The sequence below is a fragment of the Marmota monax genome, unplaced genomic scaffold (genome assembly GCF_021218885.2).
Source record: "Marmota monax isolate L192 unplaced genomic scaffold, Marmota_monax_Labrador192_F-V1.1 WCK01_AAM20220418_F8-fsc00088, whole genome shotgun sequence".
In the NCBI taxonomy this organism is placed as follows: domain Eukaryota; kingdom Metazoa; phylum Chordata; class Mammalia; order Rodentia; family Sciuridae; genus Marmota; species Marmota monax.
In genome coordinates this window covers 5,428,426-5,445,473 of record NW_026694492.1, presented here as the reverse complement: position 1 = coordinate 5,445,473, position 17,048 = coordinate 5,428,426, and the positions used below count along the sequence as shown (strand labels likewise).

The following is a 17,048-nucleotide window of genomic DNA, read 5'->3' as shown; positions in this document are numbered from 1 at the left end:
GCCCTGATGAATGTGTTATGGTTGTCATTAAACTGATTCTAATTTGCTGACCCACAGTGGTTGGTGTAGGTGATAACCAATTATTCCCTTGATATATTCAAAGGTTTTTCCCAGCCTTCACCTTCTTGGTCTTTGACCCTTGGCTTTTGTGATTTTTCCTTCTCTCAGTTTCTTTGATAACTTATCATTTTAATCTGGACAGTTTTCCTCAAATTTACACTGTAATCCTTTGCTTTTCTGTATATTTCCTGATGAACTTATCTATGTTAGTTATATCAAACATGATTTCTAGGCTGGCAACTCTCATATATTTGTCTTCAGCTTGCTATTTAATCTTCTAGCTTCCAAATGGCATTTAACCATTTAAATTTTTTATACAAGGTAGAGTCACAAAAAGAAAAAAACACATCAAAATGAGTAATTGAGGATAATTTAGTAAGAGATTTATTAACAAATCTGTAGAAAGAGTTTTGGAGAATGAAAAGGCTATGATGTTTTTAAAAAGAAAATATAAAGACATCAAGGATGGAGTCGGGGTGGAAGTTTGTCAAGATAGGGACAGGATCCACCACACAAGTAGGCTCAGTGAAGGTGAGAATAAGGGAGGAAAAAATGATAGTTATTTTAAACCCAATGTCTTCTTTTGGTATTAGGAGAGTAAAGTCTCTGAGTGTTGCTGATTAGTGGTAGTATCTGGGCTGACCAGTTATTTAGGTTAGTGCTAGGTGACTAGAGGTGGGTCATGCTATAAGCCCATCCCGGAATCACAGCTTCCAGGTACTTCTGCTTTGTATGGATAAATACCTTGGGATTATAGCGGCCATAGTCTCTGATATTTGTGTGAGGTGTTCAATTCAGGATTCTCTGGTTTAATCAGTTCTATTCTAGCATCAGCAGCCCTGGTGGCTAGGCCAAGATTTCTCAATTACCTTGGTGCTACCAACAGCCAGGAGTGATTCCTTCCCAGGCCTGAAGAGACAGAAGATCATGGCTATAGGAATCTAAACATGGTATGGAGCTATATCGTTTTGGTGGAAAAACAGCAAAACAGCGGCAACACAACAGGAACAGGGTTGAGAAAATAAATAACTGGATCTCACTCTCTTCCACCATCCAACCTCTAACAAGAAGCTTTAAAAAGAAATCCTGTTCACTCCATATAGGTCAGCTTCCTAGGGTGGAGAGCAGAGTGGAGAAAAGTTGAGAGTACATCTGGTGGGACACAGGGAAAATAAACATTGTAATGCCTCAGTCAAACCCCCTTTTTTTTTTAAATGTAGCTTAATTTTATTTATTTATTTTTATGTGGTGCTGAGGATCGAACCCAGGGCCTCTCATGTGCTAGGCAGGTGCTCTACTGCTGAGCCACAACCCAGCCCCAGTCATATCTTTTTTTTTTTTTTTTTTTTCGAGAGAGAGAGAGAGAGAATTTTTTTAATATTTATTTTTTTAGTTTTCGGCGGACACAATATCTTTGTTTGTATGTGGTGCTGAGGATCGAACCCGGGCCGCATGCACGCCAGGCGAGCGCGCTACCACTTGAGCCACATCCCCAGCCCAGTCATACCTTTTTTAATGCTTCTTTTCACATTTGTTCTCAATAATCCATAGGTTGTTAAGGCTTTGATTTCATAAGTTATGTTTTCCCCTTCATAAATCTGCTATAACTGTTATTTTAGACACTTTTTGTTTTTTAGACACAACTGGAAGGACAGTTGAGAACAATAATAATCCACCTGTTATAAACTGGGTAACCTCCCAAAACATAGGTTGAAATCCTAATTCTAATGTACTGTACTGTATTTGGAAATGCCTCTTTAAGGAGGTCATTGTGGTTAAAATGAGGTCATGAGGGTAGGGTTCTAATCTAATAGGACTGGTACCCTTATAAGAGAAAGAGACCAATACTATGTATATAAGCACACACAGAAAAAGAATCATGTGAAGACCCAACGAGAAGGTAGCCATATAACATTAATAAGGCTGAGCACGGTGTCTGTAATCCCAGGGACTCAAGACAGCTGAGGTAGGAGGATCACAAGTCTGAGACCAACCTCAGCAATTTAGTAAGAACTTGTTTCAAAATAAAATAAAAAGGATTGGGAATACAGTTCAGTGGCAAAGCACCCCTGGGTTCAATCCCCAGTCCCCGCCCCCGCAAATGGAATGTCAATGAGAAGGGATGGGGCTGTAGCTCTGTGGTAGAGCACTTGCATAGTATGCATAGGGCCTTGGGTTTGATCCCCGCAATGACATGAACAAGTGTGCGCACACCCAAAAAATAAACCAGAGAGAACTCGGGAGAAACCAACCCTAGCAGCACCTTGATTTTGTACTTCTAGTCTCCAGAATTGTGAGAAATAAATTTCTGAAGTTTAAGCCACTCAGCCACTCATTCTATGCTATGACAGTTCTAGCTGACAAAACACCATTGTTTATGAACATTTTTTTACTATCTCATATTTCACTTTTTCTGTGCATAATTATAATCATCAATTCTCACAATCCTAGAAAGCAGGTGTTAATACAATTCTCACAGACAAGAAAGTTGAGGTTCGGAGAAGTTAATGGATTGTTCATACCCATAAAATAGTGCTGTTGCATATATTAAGAAAATTTCTGCCAATTTGTCTATTAACGTCATTATACTGTGCTGATATCCTATGAAAATTAAATGAGCTAGTAAGTACAGAGAACTTGTATCTTGCCTGTCCATGTGTTAAATATTATCTATTGTAATCAAGCAACACATTTGCATTGGTTGGTCCCTTTTGCTTGCATATTCCTATAGTCTCTTGATATCTTAATTAAACCCTTTTTTCAAGACTCAACTTGGGGTTGAGGCTGTAGATCAGTGCTAAAGTGTTTGCCTTGCATGTGTGAGGCAGTGGGTTCAACCCTCAGCACCACGTAAAAATAAATAGATTTAGTTGTTCATATACAACTAAATAAATATTAAAAAAAAAAAAAGACTCAACTCATGTCTCCTAGTGCTTACCTAGTCCCTCCCCCCATCTCATTTATCTCCACCGGTTCTCTTCAATGTCCTCGATATTGTTAGTTAACTATTGTTTGTCCCACTAGATTTGACAGGTCTTCGTCCTTCTGGCGCACTTTCTGAATGACTTCAGGGAGAGCGCCATTAAGTAATGAGATCCGTAAATTGACCTGTCTTGTGTGTAGTGACCTGCCCCGCGACAGGAAAGAACCATCCTCAAAGTTCTTCCCGATGTGGCCTTAAGAGCTTTCCCCTCTTCCTTTTGGTACTGGGGATCAAACAGCGCCTTGATCATGCTACGTAAATGCTCTGCCACCCAGTTACACCCTCAGTACGCCTTATGATCTTAGGCAGCTGCCACGAAAATTCCAAAGAAAATGGGGCAATACTTTTCCTGTTCCACTCCACGCAAAACCCAAATAAAATCTCCTCGTCTGGAAAAGTAGGAACACAAACTTCTTTAACTCGCAGTCTGCGGTAGGTGCGTGACTGCTACGCGCCTGCGCCTGCCCCTTTCGGAGAGCGTGCGGCTCCTCAGTCGAGGGTGGGGCCATACTTTGCGTTTTAGGATTGGGCGATGGACGCCTAAACGGAAATGACGTCAAGGGCGCAAGGGCCCGCGGCCGGGCCACGCGGTGGCTTCTGGGTGCCGCAGCCTCTCCTTTCCGCGCCTCTCCCCTCCCCCTTCCCGTCCCCGCCCCCCCCCCCCCCCCCCCCCGGCCGCTCCGCTCCTTGGCGTGACTCGGCACTGAGATCCCCGGGAGGAGACTCCGCTGTCGTCAGCTCCACTGTCCAGGCCTCAGCCTTCCTGAACCTCTCTCCTTCCTCTCCCGGGTTGTCTTCTCATTCAGTTTTGAAGCCGGAGGCGTCTCGGCTGCCCTGCCAAGCTCTCTGTGAGGATGGTGGGAGTGAAGCCGGTCGGGAGCGACCCTGATTTCCAGCCGGAGCTGAGCGGCGCGGGCTCCAGACTCGCCGTGGTCAAGTTCACCATGAGAGGGTGAGACCGGGTGGGAGCACCGTGGGCCTGCGTCTATCGGCCTGTGCTTTCCTTTCGCTCTTCCCGGGCGCAAGTTTCCTTGTCCTTTGCTCTGGAGGGTCCGATGATGGCCGCAGCCCCAGGCCCCTGTCAGGATTAGGCCTCAGCCCTAGGATAGGAGCCTCTGTTTATGCACCGGGGCCTCCCAGGCCTGCCCGGAGCCCTGGCTGGCCATCTCCCTCAGCTCCGGAGATCCCTGCCCTGAGCAGAGACCCTCAGTAGAGTTCGGCCCGCGACGCCTTCCAGCCTTCGGTATTTGCTCCTGTCCAGGAGAGCAAGCTGTCATTTGCATCTTAGCAACTCTCTAGAAGTTTAATTTTCCAAACACTTTCGTTTCCTCCATCACCTGCATCTTTGTGAAGCCTTTGGCAGATTCAGATGGGGCTCTCCAACTGATCTTACTAATGCGTGGTTTTAAGGCTCCGGTAGTGCATTTTACATTAAGTTAATGTTGGATTAAGATGCTTTTTAATGTCCTTATCGTTTTGTTCCTTGTTTGGTTGTGCCTTAGGCTCCTCTGACTACGTTGGATTTATAATTGATACATAAATTATAGTTCGAAATATATATATTACAGATAGACGAGTGACCAGACATCTAGTTTGATCAAATTCCGTTTTGGGAATTTATAATTTAGGATGACAAGGATCTTGAAAGATGTTAACTGTCTTTGGTAGATCTCAACAAAATGTATAGGTAACAGAGCTGATGAATCTGTTATTTTGGGTGTATGATAATGTTGTACTGTGAAAATGACAGGTTGTAACTAGGCATTGAGAACCAAGATTCAGCTAGTGTTCATATTTACTGATAGATTCCCGCCCCCCCACACACCGTGAATGTCAGTATTTAGAGGTTTCCTCTTGACCTCTGGCATTATTTATACATATGTTAGCCTGGAGAAGTCTACTCCTGGTATCAGTTTATGTAACATGTTTTCTCAACCAAGTAATTTTATGAATATAAAGCAGTATTTTGAATGTCAAAAATGTTCAACTGTTGAATATATAAATGGTAACATTAGGATTAGACAGTTTTAGGGGAATGAGCATTGCATATAGATTTAAAAAAAAAAAAGTTAGCTCTTCCTATTAGCAGCCTGAGATGATCTGTGAAAATGGTTTGTTATTCTCTTGACCCAAAAACTCCACAAAATCATGCGAATCAAGAGGTTCAAGTCTTCACATTCATTTTAAGGACACCCGGGAATCTGTGAAGGCCATCACAGTCTATGCATAGCCAAAAAGCCAGCAAACATCTGAAAGATATCACTTTAAAGAACCAATGTGTGCTATTCCAGAGTTACAGTGATGGAGTTGGGATGTGTGCCTAGGCCAAACATAAGGGCTGAACGTAGGGTCCAGTGGCCCAAAAAGAGTGCTGAATTTTTGCTGCACATGTTTAAAAATGCGAAGTAATGGCTGAACTTAAGGGTTTAGATGTAGATTCTCTGGTCATTGAAAATATCCAGGTGAACAAAGCACCCAGGATATATTGCTATACTTAGAGAGTTCATGGTCCAATTAACCCATACGTGAGTTCCCTCTGTCGCATTGAGATGATCCTCACTGAAAAGGAACAAATTGTTCCTAAACAAGAAGAGGAGGTTGCACAGAAGAAAAAGATACCCCAAAAGAAAATGAAGAAATAAAAACAATTGGCACAGCAGCATAAAATAAATGCAAATAAAAGTGAAACAACAGCAACAAACGAGTTAGGACATATTTTTGGACCAGCCTCACACAGAGTTAAAAAAGGATAGCAGGTTGGATTTATTAGGGTGGTATATATTACTCATATGATATGTGAACTTTCATTTTATTAAATTGAAGAAGTTAGATGATTCATGATGGTTAGATGATTTCTAAGACATGTCTAAAAGAAATGTCTAAATTCTATAAATGTGTCTTCTTAGCTGTAACAATTTTGTAATTCCTTTGTCTTATAATAAGGGAATACCTGTACATTTTTAAAGTGTAGAGGCCATGGTAGAAAAAAGAAGAGAAGATTCCATCAAGGAGTCTTACTTTTCTAATTCTGGTTAGTTGGAATTTTTATACTTTTGTCCTAAGTGATATTTTCCCCCTTACCATAGCAGAGGAAGAGGTGAGAAAGTAATAAATACTTATTAATTGGAGTGAGAAAAGTGGAGAAACATATCTATTAAGGAAACTTCCATTACCAGAATGGCATTATGTAAGCATAATTATAAAACATTGGTTGTTCAAAACCTGTTATATTTAAAAACAGTATTTTAGTGGAATGAAAATTATTATAAGCAGTGCTATTTTTGTTATAGTTTGTGGATATGTATGTATGATATTTATCTTGTATGATATTTATCTTGAAATGGTAGATGTATCACTTTTGTAGACAATGTTTCAATTTTCTTAAAGCAGGCTTTACTTTGTAGTTAGGTATCATTGTCACTGTGGAAGAAGGATGTAGTGGTCATGTAGTTTGTCCAAATGAGAGAGAGAGAGAGAGAGAGACAGACACACACATGTATAAGTTACATATAATATAAAATACTGCATATTTTCAAATTGCTGAGAACTGAAGGTAGTTAACTAAAAGAAAATGTTAGCAGGCTTGACAGTTTGTAGGAACCAGGCCCATAATGTTAGTGAGTGAAGTAGGTAAGTTCTAAGACTAATCTTTAAAGACATATTGAGGCCTTTAAGTAAACTTTTTAATTGAAGGTTTATTTTTTCTGAAAAATTTAATTAAAGTATATATAAAAATGTGTACCACTTATTAAAGTACACAGTTTGATGACATTTCAAGTGATCACACCTATCTAACCAACAGTTAGATGAAATATAGATAATTATCAGCAAGTCAAAATCCCTACACCCCTGAATTTTAACACTTTATATTAGTTTTGCTGCATTTAAACTTTATAAGAAATGAAAAATACAGTATTGTAGTGTGGCTTCCTTTTAGTAGCATATAAATAGTTTGATCTTAGCAATTGATTTATAAGTAACAGTGAAAGCCGTCCTGTACTTTGCTATTTTGGAGTTTTGGGAATAATGGTTAACAGTTGGGATCTGGGATCAAATTTTGGCTCAATATTTCAATGGTCTTGAGAGTTGAAAATCTTAAATTAAGTGATAGCAGTTTAGGAATCTTGTGAGTTTTGTAATATAGTTAAGTGCCCAATGAATGTTACCTATTTTATGTAATTAATAGCAACCCTTAGTTTTGGTACATTTATAAATTGCTTATTTTGAAGTTATATGCTCCAGATAAATAATACCTTTTTTTTTTTTTTGTACTGGAGATTGAACCCAGGAGTGCTTAACTACTGAGCCATATCCCCAGCCCTTTTTTATATTTTATTTAGAGATAGTGAGTTACATAAGCCCACGCTAAATTGTTGAGGCTGCCTTTGAACTTGCAATCCTCCTGCCTCAGCCTCCTGAGTTTCTGGTTGCTGCTGGGATTATAGGCCTGTGCCACCACACCCAGGACAAAAAATAATACTTTTAAATATGACTTTAGAAAGCACGTAAGTTTCCTTTATCCATTTCTATCTGTATGTTTATACAAGCTGTATTGCTAAAGATAGAGCATGGGCTATTGTAACAAATAGGGAAGAATAGTTAACAAGTTCATAAAATAGAATTATAGTTGTAAAGAAAAGCTTTATTAATAAGAACCTAATATAGTGCTTTCAAAGAAAGCTGATGTTGGATTGGATTTAGGAATTGACTGCTCTGATTGTGTCCCTGCCACTAACTAGGGTGTTGGATCCTTGGTAAGATATTTAACTTTTTCTGGTCTTCAGTTCTTAAAAGATTGTAAGTTCTTATAAGTTACATTAGTTTTAAAAATTTTAGTTTTTTGAATTTGTTCTTTGTATATTGCAGAAGGCTAGAAGTTCATTTTCTGTATTCTCCCCTCTAAAAGCATAATTTAAAATTAAAATCCTTCTTACATATCCATTTTATGTATCAGACTAAACATAAGCTTTTTTTTTTTTTTTTTTTTTTTCATTTGTAAATCTCTGGCCTAGGTGATTGCTCTCTGGACCCTTTTGCAACAAGGTCAAAACTCCTAACCCATGAGCGGGGCTGCTAATCAAGGTTGTTAAGAGAGCAATTTAATTTTGAAATTCAAACCTACTGGTATACAATAGTTTAGAACTAGGAAATGTTTTTGGAAAATCAAATCTTTATTTTATACTTGTTCCTGAACTCAGCTATAATGGAAATTTATTTCTTTTTTCCTTTTTTTTTTTTTGGCGGCGGGGAAGGTTGGTGCTAGGAATTGAATCTGAGCCTTGCTCATGCTGAACACATGTTCTACTACAGAAATTTGCTCCTCAACCCTGAAATTTGTTTACTCTTGAATGCTCATGTTAGAGAAGGCAAACATCTTATTTAGAATCAATTTATTTGAATGACTGTCATGAAAACATGCTGCCATATACATGTATACTTTTGTATATATTTGTGCTTCTCTGTTTTGTTACTTATTTTGAATTTTGACTGAAGTTGTAACCCAAGATGGCTAAGTAAAATTAAACAAAGTATTTAAATCAGGTTAATTCTTGAAATAATTATTTGAATGGTAATGTTTTAGTACAGTCAGTTCAGCTACAGGATGTTTCTTCAACAACGGTTAGCTCATTGATGATTGATCAATAGTTGAGAGGTGATATGTATATAATGTGGAAATTGTGTTGGTTTTCTGTATGATTTTTTTCCTAAATAGTGAAGAGCAGAAATAAAAATAAAACTTGGTTAAAAGAAGAAAAGCCCTCAGCCATACAGGCAGTTTCCCATTCAGCTTTAACTTGAGAAAGTTAATAAAATTAAATATGAGCACCTATACTGAGCACTTGTTCTCCAGAAGGGTTGCATTTCCTTCTGTTCCTCTCAGTGGCAGTCCCACTGGTTTAGAGCCCTATTTCCACCTGTACTATCACAACACCTGTAAGTATCATTTCCACTTGACTGTTTTGTTCATTTAAAATATCCTCTGAGGTAGCCTACCTGCTGGGATGTCCACCTATTTCCTGAGTCCAAGTTATTACTGTTTTTCTTGGTGATCTAGTTACATAGTTTCAAGTGCTTTGCTTCAAGTTTCTTTTTTTCATAAATCCTCATATTTTGAGTGCATGGTTTTGCAGTATGGCAGTTTTCAGAAACGGATATATTGTGTCATAGTATGAATATGTGTTTAAATTCAGTTAATGTTAAATTCTCAATTTAACATTAAACTCATTTAATTTTTTTAAAAATAAAAATGCCATTTTATCATTAAAAAGAAGGAAACAGAATTATGGATATTTGAAAAAAATTCATATCTAAATTCTCTTTTCAAGTTCCACATTGCAGAAGTAATTAGTGTTAACTATTTGTTATGTCTTGCCTAATTTTTTCTACGTATTTACATATATAGTTTGCATTTTCATACATATATAGTATCAAAATATGATCATAGAGATAGTTTTGGTTGACTGTACATGTTTCTGTATATGTGTTTCTGAGCCTGAGGATTCTTAGATCAAAAAATTCTTTTTTTCAGAAACAATAAATTTAGTGCTTAAGAATTGAATAGTTATTTTCTTAGCTTTTTGATGTGAGGCTTTATGATGACACAGGACAAAAATGCTGAATATGTTAAGAATGGGGTTGATCGTGACTTGAGTTAGTATTTGTTTTCATTTTGTGCTGTAGAATTTGCTTTTTCTAACATCCCTGTCTGCTAAAACCAAGGTTTTTCTCATGTTTATTGAGTTACAATGTGCACAGTGCCCAATTATAAAGGTATAATTCAGTGAATTTTTACAAACTGAACACACGTGTGTAATCACCTCCCAGACAAACAAAACATTACTAGCTTCCAGAAATCTCCCTCCTGTCACTAAATCTCACAATGGTAACCATTGTCCTGATTTATAAATCATTGAATTATTTTGCCTATTTTGAAGTGTGTGTAAATGGGATCCATAAGAGTATATGCTGTGTAGTTTTTATTTTTGTGAAATTTCTTCTTTCTCTTGAGATTTTACATCAGTTATTTTCATTGTTGCATAGTATTGTATTGTATAAATGACTATAATTAATTTACTCATTCTAATACTGATAAGAATGTGAGTAGATTTCTTGTTATTTACTGCTAAGAATATTACTATCATTAATTTTTTTCTCATGTGCCTTAAGATTAACATTTTTGTTGGTGATATACTCTGGGAATGGTCATTGGTAGGTAGGTATATGTCTAGCTTAGGAAATAATGCCAATTCCTTTTTTTTTTTTTAACCCCAAAAGATGCTTATTCTAATTTGCACTGTCACAAACAGTATATGAAAGTTCAGTTGCTCCACATTCTTAAAAACAGTTCATTCTTTCTTGTTTTACTTATTTTGGTGGAGGCAGTTTTAACTTGCATTTCCCTACTAACTCCTGAAGTTGAATACCTTTTTTATTTTTATTGACTGTTTTGATAATTTCATTTGGCAAGTTACTGCTCAAGAAGTTACAGTTTTTTTTCTGGATGCCATTATTGTTCTTTTTGATGTATTAGAGTTCTTTACATATTAGATATGTTTTACGAGTATTTTTTCTCAATCTGAATTGCCTTCTCACTTTTATTTATTTATTTTAATATTTAATTGATTTTATTTTTTAAATACATAACAGTGGAATGCATTACAATTCTTATTACACGTATAGAGCACATTTTTTCATATCACTGTTTGCATATAAAGTATGTTCACACCAATTCATGTCTTCATACATGTACTTTGGATAATGATGTCTATCACATTCCACCATCATTGCTAACCCCCTGGCCCCTCCCTTCTCGTCTTGCCCTTCTGGCCTTCTCACTTTTTTAACGGTGTCTTTTAATGAATGAAAGTTCTTAACCTTAGTATTTTCACATACAGGAGCATGGTGGTGCACACCTGTAATCCCCATGGCAGCTCAGGAGGCTGAGGCAGGAAAATTTCAAGTTTGAGGCCAGCTGCAGCCTCAGCAACATACAAGATCCTAAGCAATTTAGTGAAACCCTATTAAAATAAAAAATAAAAAGAATTTGGAGGTGTGATTAAGTGCCTTTGGGTTCAATCCCTGGTATCAAAAAATATATGTTTATATTTTATCAAATATATTCTAATACTTCCCATCTGGAATTGGTTTTTGCATATGATGTGAGGTAAGGAGTTCAGATTCATTCCCCCTCCCCCATCTGAATAGCCAGTTGATCAGCACTACTTACTGAAAACACCATCCTTTCCCCACTGTACGACTGAGTCAACTTTTTATCAATCAGATGTAGGAGGTATCTGTTTCTGGACCTCATTCTTACTTTGATGAGTTTGTTTATCATTGTACGGGTTGACTACCCTCTGTTTAAAATACATGGGTTTCAAATTTCAGGACTTTGGAATATTTGCATAGATTTTACCATTTAGTTATCACTAATCTGAAAATCTAAAATCTACAATATTTCAAACTATAAAACTTTATTATTATTATTACTTTTTGCAATGTTGAGAATCGAACCCAGAGTCCTTTGTATGCCATGCAAACACTTCAACATTGAGACATATCCCCAGCCCAAAATATGAAAATTAAAGATTCTCAGCCTGTTTGCTAAGCTATAGGCTCAGTACTGTGTACTCTTAATTAATAAATTTTATAGTAGTTCTTAATATGTGGTAATGTAACTTCTTCAATTTTGAATCTCCAAATGGCTCAGTTTGTCTTTGGTATTTTCAAATTAATTTTAGAATTTAAATTTGGTAATTTCTACAAGAAAACTTCTGGAATTTTACATTAATTCTAAAGATCAAGAAAAGGAAAACTAACATCTTGAAAACACCGAGTTTTCCAGTTCATGAACTTAGTATATCCCTCCATTTATTTAGGTTTTTGTTTAATTTCTTTCCATGCTGTTGGAAGACCTAGCAATATTAAACCTGAGAACTAATAAAATATTTGTATTAAGACAGTGTGGCATTGGTACAAGTATATGTAAGTAGCCCAGTGGAAAAGACTAATGTGTCCAAAGCCAGGAATATTAGTTTGTTTTTATTTTATGTTTCAAATTGCCAAGTGCTTTTAAGATATAAATTAGTACAATCTTTGGTGTTATTTTAGTAAATGTCTGTTTTTTTCTTTTCCACAGATGTGGACCATGTTTGAGGATTGCCCCAGCTTTCAGTTCTATGAGTAATAAATATCCACAAGCTGTTTTCTTGGAAGTAGATGTACATCAGTGTCAGGTAAGGGAGAGGAGTCCTTGTTTTCTTTTACTTTTGAATAAGTTTGAAATCCAATGTGAATATCTTTTGTTTATCTTTATGCACATAGTACTTTGTCCTTTAGCAGGTAGGAAAATGTTATCATTTTTATGAATGTCATTCTGGCTACATTAGTTATGAAAGGTAGCACATTATTTGTTTGGGATTTGTATTTTTTTCCAGATGTAAAATTAATACGATATGGTTACAGTAACAGATTAGGCCAATATTCCTGATGAACTTAGATGCAAAAATATTTTTAAAAAATTAGCAAATTGTGTTCAACAACATATTTAGAAGATTGCATATTGGTTTTATTCCAGAGATGCAAGATGTTTTAATATATGCACATCAATAAATGTAATTCATCACATTAACAGAATTAATTAAGAATCATTAAGTAATCTCAATTGATACAGAGAAGGCCTTCAACAAAATTCAGCACCCATTCATGATAAAAACTCTAGAGAAACTAAGGATAGAAAGAAACTACCTCAACATCATAAGACTATGTATGGAAAACCCAAAGCCAACCTTATAGTAAATGGGGGAAAAACTAAAAGCATTTTCTTTAAAATCTGGGAGAAGACAAGATTGTCTACTCAGACTACTCCTATTTAATATGGTACTAGAAATTCTAGCCAAAGCTATTAGGAAAAATAAGGAAATAAAAGGATAAAAATAGGAACGGAAGAAGTCAAATTATTACTCTTTGTAGATGATATGATCCTATTCCCAGAAGATCCCAAAAAAACTACCAAAAAGACTGCTAGAGCTAATAAACAAATGTGATAAAGTAGCTGGTTACAAAATCAACATTAAAAAACCAATAACTTGGGGTTGTGGCTCAGAGGTAGAGCACTGGCCTAGCATGGGTGAGGCACTGGGTTTGACCCTCAGCACCACATAAAAATAAAATAAAGATATTTTTAAAAAAGAAAAGAAACCCATAGCTTGGGTTGGGATTGTGGCTCAGTGGCGGAGCATTTGCCTCGCAAGTATGAGGCCCTGGGTTGGATCCTCAGTGCCAAATAAAAATAAATAAATAACATAAAGGTATTGTGTCCATCTACAACTTAAAACACACACACACACACACACGAATACCAACAGTGAATCTGGTGAGAAAGAAATTAGGAAAGCAATTCCATTTACAGTAGCCTCAAAAATAAAATAAAATAAAATCCAAGGAGTCAGTCTAACCAAGGAGATGAAAGACCCTCTACAATAAAAACTGTAGAACATTGGAGAAAGAAATTGAAGAAGACCTCAGAAGATCCCATGTTCATGGATAGGCAGAATTTATATTGTTCAAATGACTGTACTACCAAAAGCAATATATAGATTCAGTGCAGTCCTGATCAAAATACCAATGACATTCTTCACAGAACTAGAAAAAACAGTCTTAAAATTCATTTAGAAGAATAATAGCCATATGAATTAAGAATAGCCAAAGCAATTTTAAGCCAAAAAAGCAATGCTGGATGCCTCATAAATACCATCTTCAAATTATACTACAGAGCTACAGTAACAAAAACTATAAGATACTGGCATTAAAACAGATACACGGACCAGTGGTACAGAATAGATGACACAGAAACAAACTCACACAGGTATAGTCAACTGATCCTTGATAAAGGTGGCAAAAACATACATTGGAGAAAGACAGCCTTTTAAACAAATGGTGTTGGGACAACTGGTATTCCATTTGTAGGAAGAATGAAACTAGACCCTTATTTCTGACCCTGTACAAAAATCAACTCAAAATGGATTAAGAACTCAATTAGATCAGAAACTATGCAACTTCAAGAAGAAAATGTAGGGTCAAAACTCTAGCTTTTAGGCACAGCTAACAACTTTTTCAGTAGGATTCCTGAAGCTCAGGAAATAATGCTGATAGTTAATAAATGAGACAGCATCAAATTAAAAAGTGTCTGCACAGCAAAGGAAACAATTAACATTGTAAAGAAAGAACCCATGGAACAGGAGAAAATCTTTGTTAGCTACTTTTCTGATAGAGAATTAATATCTAGAATACATAATGAGCTCAAAAAACTTTACACCAAAAAAATCAAAGAACCCAATTAATACATGGTCAAAGGAACTAAACAGATACTTCTCAAAGGAAAACATGCAAGTGGCCAAAAAAATGTATGAAAAATTGTCCAACATCATTAGTAATTAGGAAAATGCAAATCAAAGTACACTGAGAATTTATCTCACTCCAGTCAGAATGGCAGTCATTAAGAATACAAATAATTATAATAAATGCTGGAGAGGATGTGGAGAAAAAGGAACACTTCTACACTGTTGGTGGGACTAAATTAGTACAACCACAATAGAAATCTGTATGGAGGCTCCTCAAGAGAATAGGCATGGAATTACCTTATAACCCAGCTATACCACTTCTGAGTATTTATCCTGAAGAATTAAAGTCATCTTACTGCACTAATCCCTGCATCCCATGTTTATAGCAATATATTTCACAATTGCCAAACTATAGAATCAGCTTAGGTATCCATCAGTGGATGAATGGATAAAGAAAACATGGTATATATGCACAATGGAGTTTTAGTCTTCCATAAAGAAAAATAAAATTATGGTATTTGCAGGAAAATGGATGTAATTAGTGACCATCATGTGAAGTGAAATCAGTTAAACTCAGTTTAAGGGTCATGTTTTCTCTCATATGCCAAAGCTAGACAGGAGAAAGGAAAACAAAGCTAGACAGGAGAAAGGAAAACAAAGATGGGAGTGGATTTCCTAAAAATCAAAGGGATATCAATAAAGGAACCAATATGTGAGAGATGTGGGGAGGGATGGGGAAAGTGCTAGGGAGTGATATTGGCGAAATTATATTGTTATGTTGTGTGCATGTACACATATATAACAGCAGATCTCACCAATAAGTACAACTATAATGTACCAATTAAAAAAAGGGAAAAAAAGGGTAACAGATCACCTGGTAGTTAGTTCCATATTTTACATTTTTAAAAAAATATTTTCAATATCTAGATTTATTTATTCTACTAAGGCATTGATTGACTATAAAGTCATAACAGAGAATTCTTATATTTGATTTGAATTGATCAGTTAGTAATCTTATCTCTGAAACTATATATTCAGCAGAAATTTTAAAATACTGATTACTCTTGATTGATACACAGTGTTGTAGGTAGGTAAATTGCCCTGATGACTTATTGAAATGGCTGTATGACAGTTCTGTATTTGCATATTTAGAAATATGTAGAACTCTTAAGGAAAAAAAGAATTTTGGAAGGTTCTTCCATATACTAATTATAGAATTTTTAGTTCTAAGGAACAACTTTGCAGCACTTCATTTTTTTTTTTTTTTTTTTTTTTTTGAGACTTTGTATTTGCTACATTTCTGAGTATGGAAAATTTTTAGAATATCATATAGTTAGAAGTTTGGGGATTTGGCGTAAGTCCTGCATTACACATCTGTGTTTTTGTACTTAAGTCATATGTTATTGGACTGTATCACTTTACTAGCCCTTATTTTAAGTACAGTATTCACTATCTCTAATCTGAAAGTGCTTTCCTTTGGAACTCTGCTGTCTGGTGTGGTAATCACTAGTACATGTGGTTTTTGAGTGCTTGAAATGTGGCAAATTTGATTTTACCTGTTTCTTCTTACTTTTTTATTGTGGATGCTAGAAAATTCAAAATTACATGCATAACTCATAGGTCATGATATATATATATATATATATATATATATATATATATATATTTAAATTTTTATTGTTGGTTGTTCAAAACATTACATAGTTCTTGATATATCATATTTCACACTTTGATTCAAGTGGGTTATGAACTCCCATTATTACCCCGTATACAGATTGCAGAATCACATCAGTTACACATCCATTGATTTACATATTGCCATACTAGTAACAGACACTAGTATATTTATTTTGGATAGCACTGTTCTAATGTTAGTAATTGTTTTTTTCACTTACATGGCTAAGAAGATATCCCTAGGCTCTCTTTGTAGGTTTTTTTCTTTAAACAATCTACTGGTACCTTTTCATAGTATTTGAACATATAAAGTAATACATTTGCTTTACTACTTTTTTTTTTTTTTTTTTGTGGTGCTGGGGATTAAACCCAGGGCCTCTCACATGCTAGACAAGTGCTGTAGCACTGAGCTATACCCCCAGTCCCCAACTACTTTCTAATACTTATCCACAAAAAGTTTGAATCATATTTCTTACTAGTTATTAATGGCTAATTTATTTGTGGTATAAAATTGAGTTAGGGCAGAATTTTAAAAGATAACTTGCACATTTGTGGATGACTGGAATTCTCTGTTTCTATAAAAGTAGAAATTGAGTGAGGGTTGCAATACAAAAGACATTGCCTCCTTTTTATGGGTAAATAGGCAACATTTTTCAGATATGTACTTTTTCTTAGTAGCATTGGTTTGTGTTAACTTAGCAATACCCTTTGTGGCTGCTCATTCTGAGAAATACATACTATGTAATTATGAGTTAACTGTCGGGTATAAAGCACAATTTCTGTATTGCAAGCTAATTATTCTATTGGATGAAGTATTTTTACAGTAAAACTTAAAAAATAGGGTTGTTCTTTTTTGTGGGTAAAGGTAACATTGCTATGCCTCAGTAGGAACTCTCTTAGAAATAGGTCTGCTTCTTTTTAACAATTAGGAATATGTTGTCTTACATATTTTTTTAGTTAAAGCTTGTGATATTTAACTTTCATAAAGG

The 17,048-nt window shown here is 35.7% G+C and overlaps 1 protein-coding gene and 1 pseudogene across 2 annotated transcripts in view; both read left to right on the top strand.

Moving 5' to 3' along the window:
* Nucleotides 1-3,714: 3,714 nt before the first annotated feature.
* Txnl1 (thioredoxin like 1) overlaps nucleotides 3,715-17,048 on the top strand; it is a 32,107-nt gene continuing 18,773 nt past the window's right edge. Inside the window, exons 1-2 of one of the 2 annotated variants that reach the window (XM_058571349.1) lie at nucleotides 3,715-3,995; nucleotides 12,183-12,279. In XM_058571349.1, coding sequence (XP_058427332.1) covers nucleotides 3,898-3,995; nucleotides 12,183-12,279 — 195 coding nt within the window. In that variant the 5' untranslated portion in view covers nucleotides 3,715-3,897. The remainder of the gene's footprint in view (nucleotides 3,996-12,182; nucleotides 12,280-17,048) is intronic. The other variant, XM_046419458.2, reaches the window with a different exon arrangement.
* Nucleotides 4,004-12,174, top strand: LOC131423246 (large ribosomal subunit protein uL22-like; annotated as a pseudogene).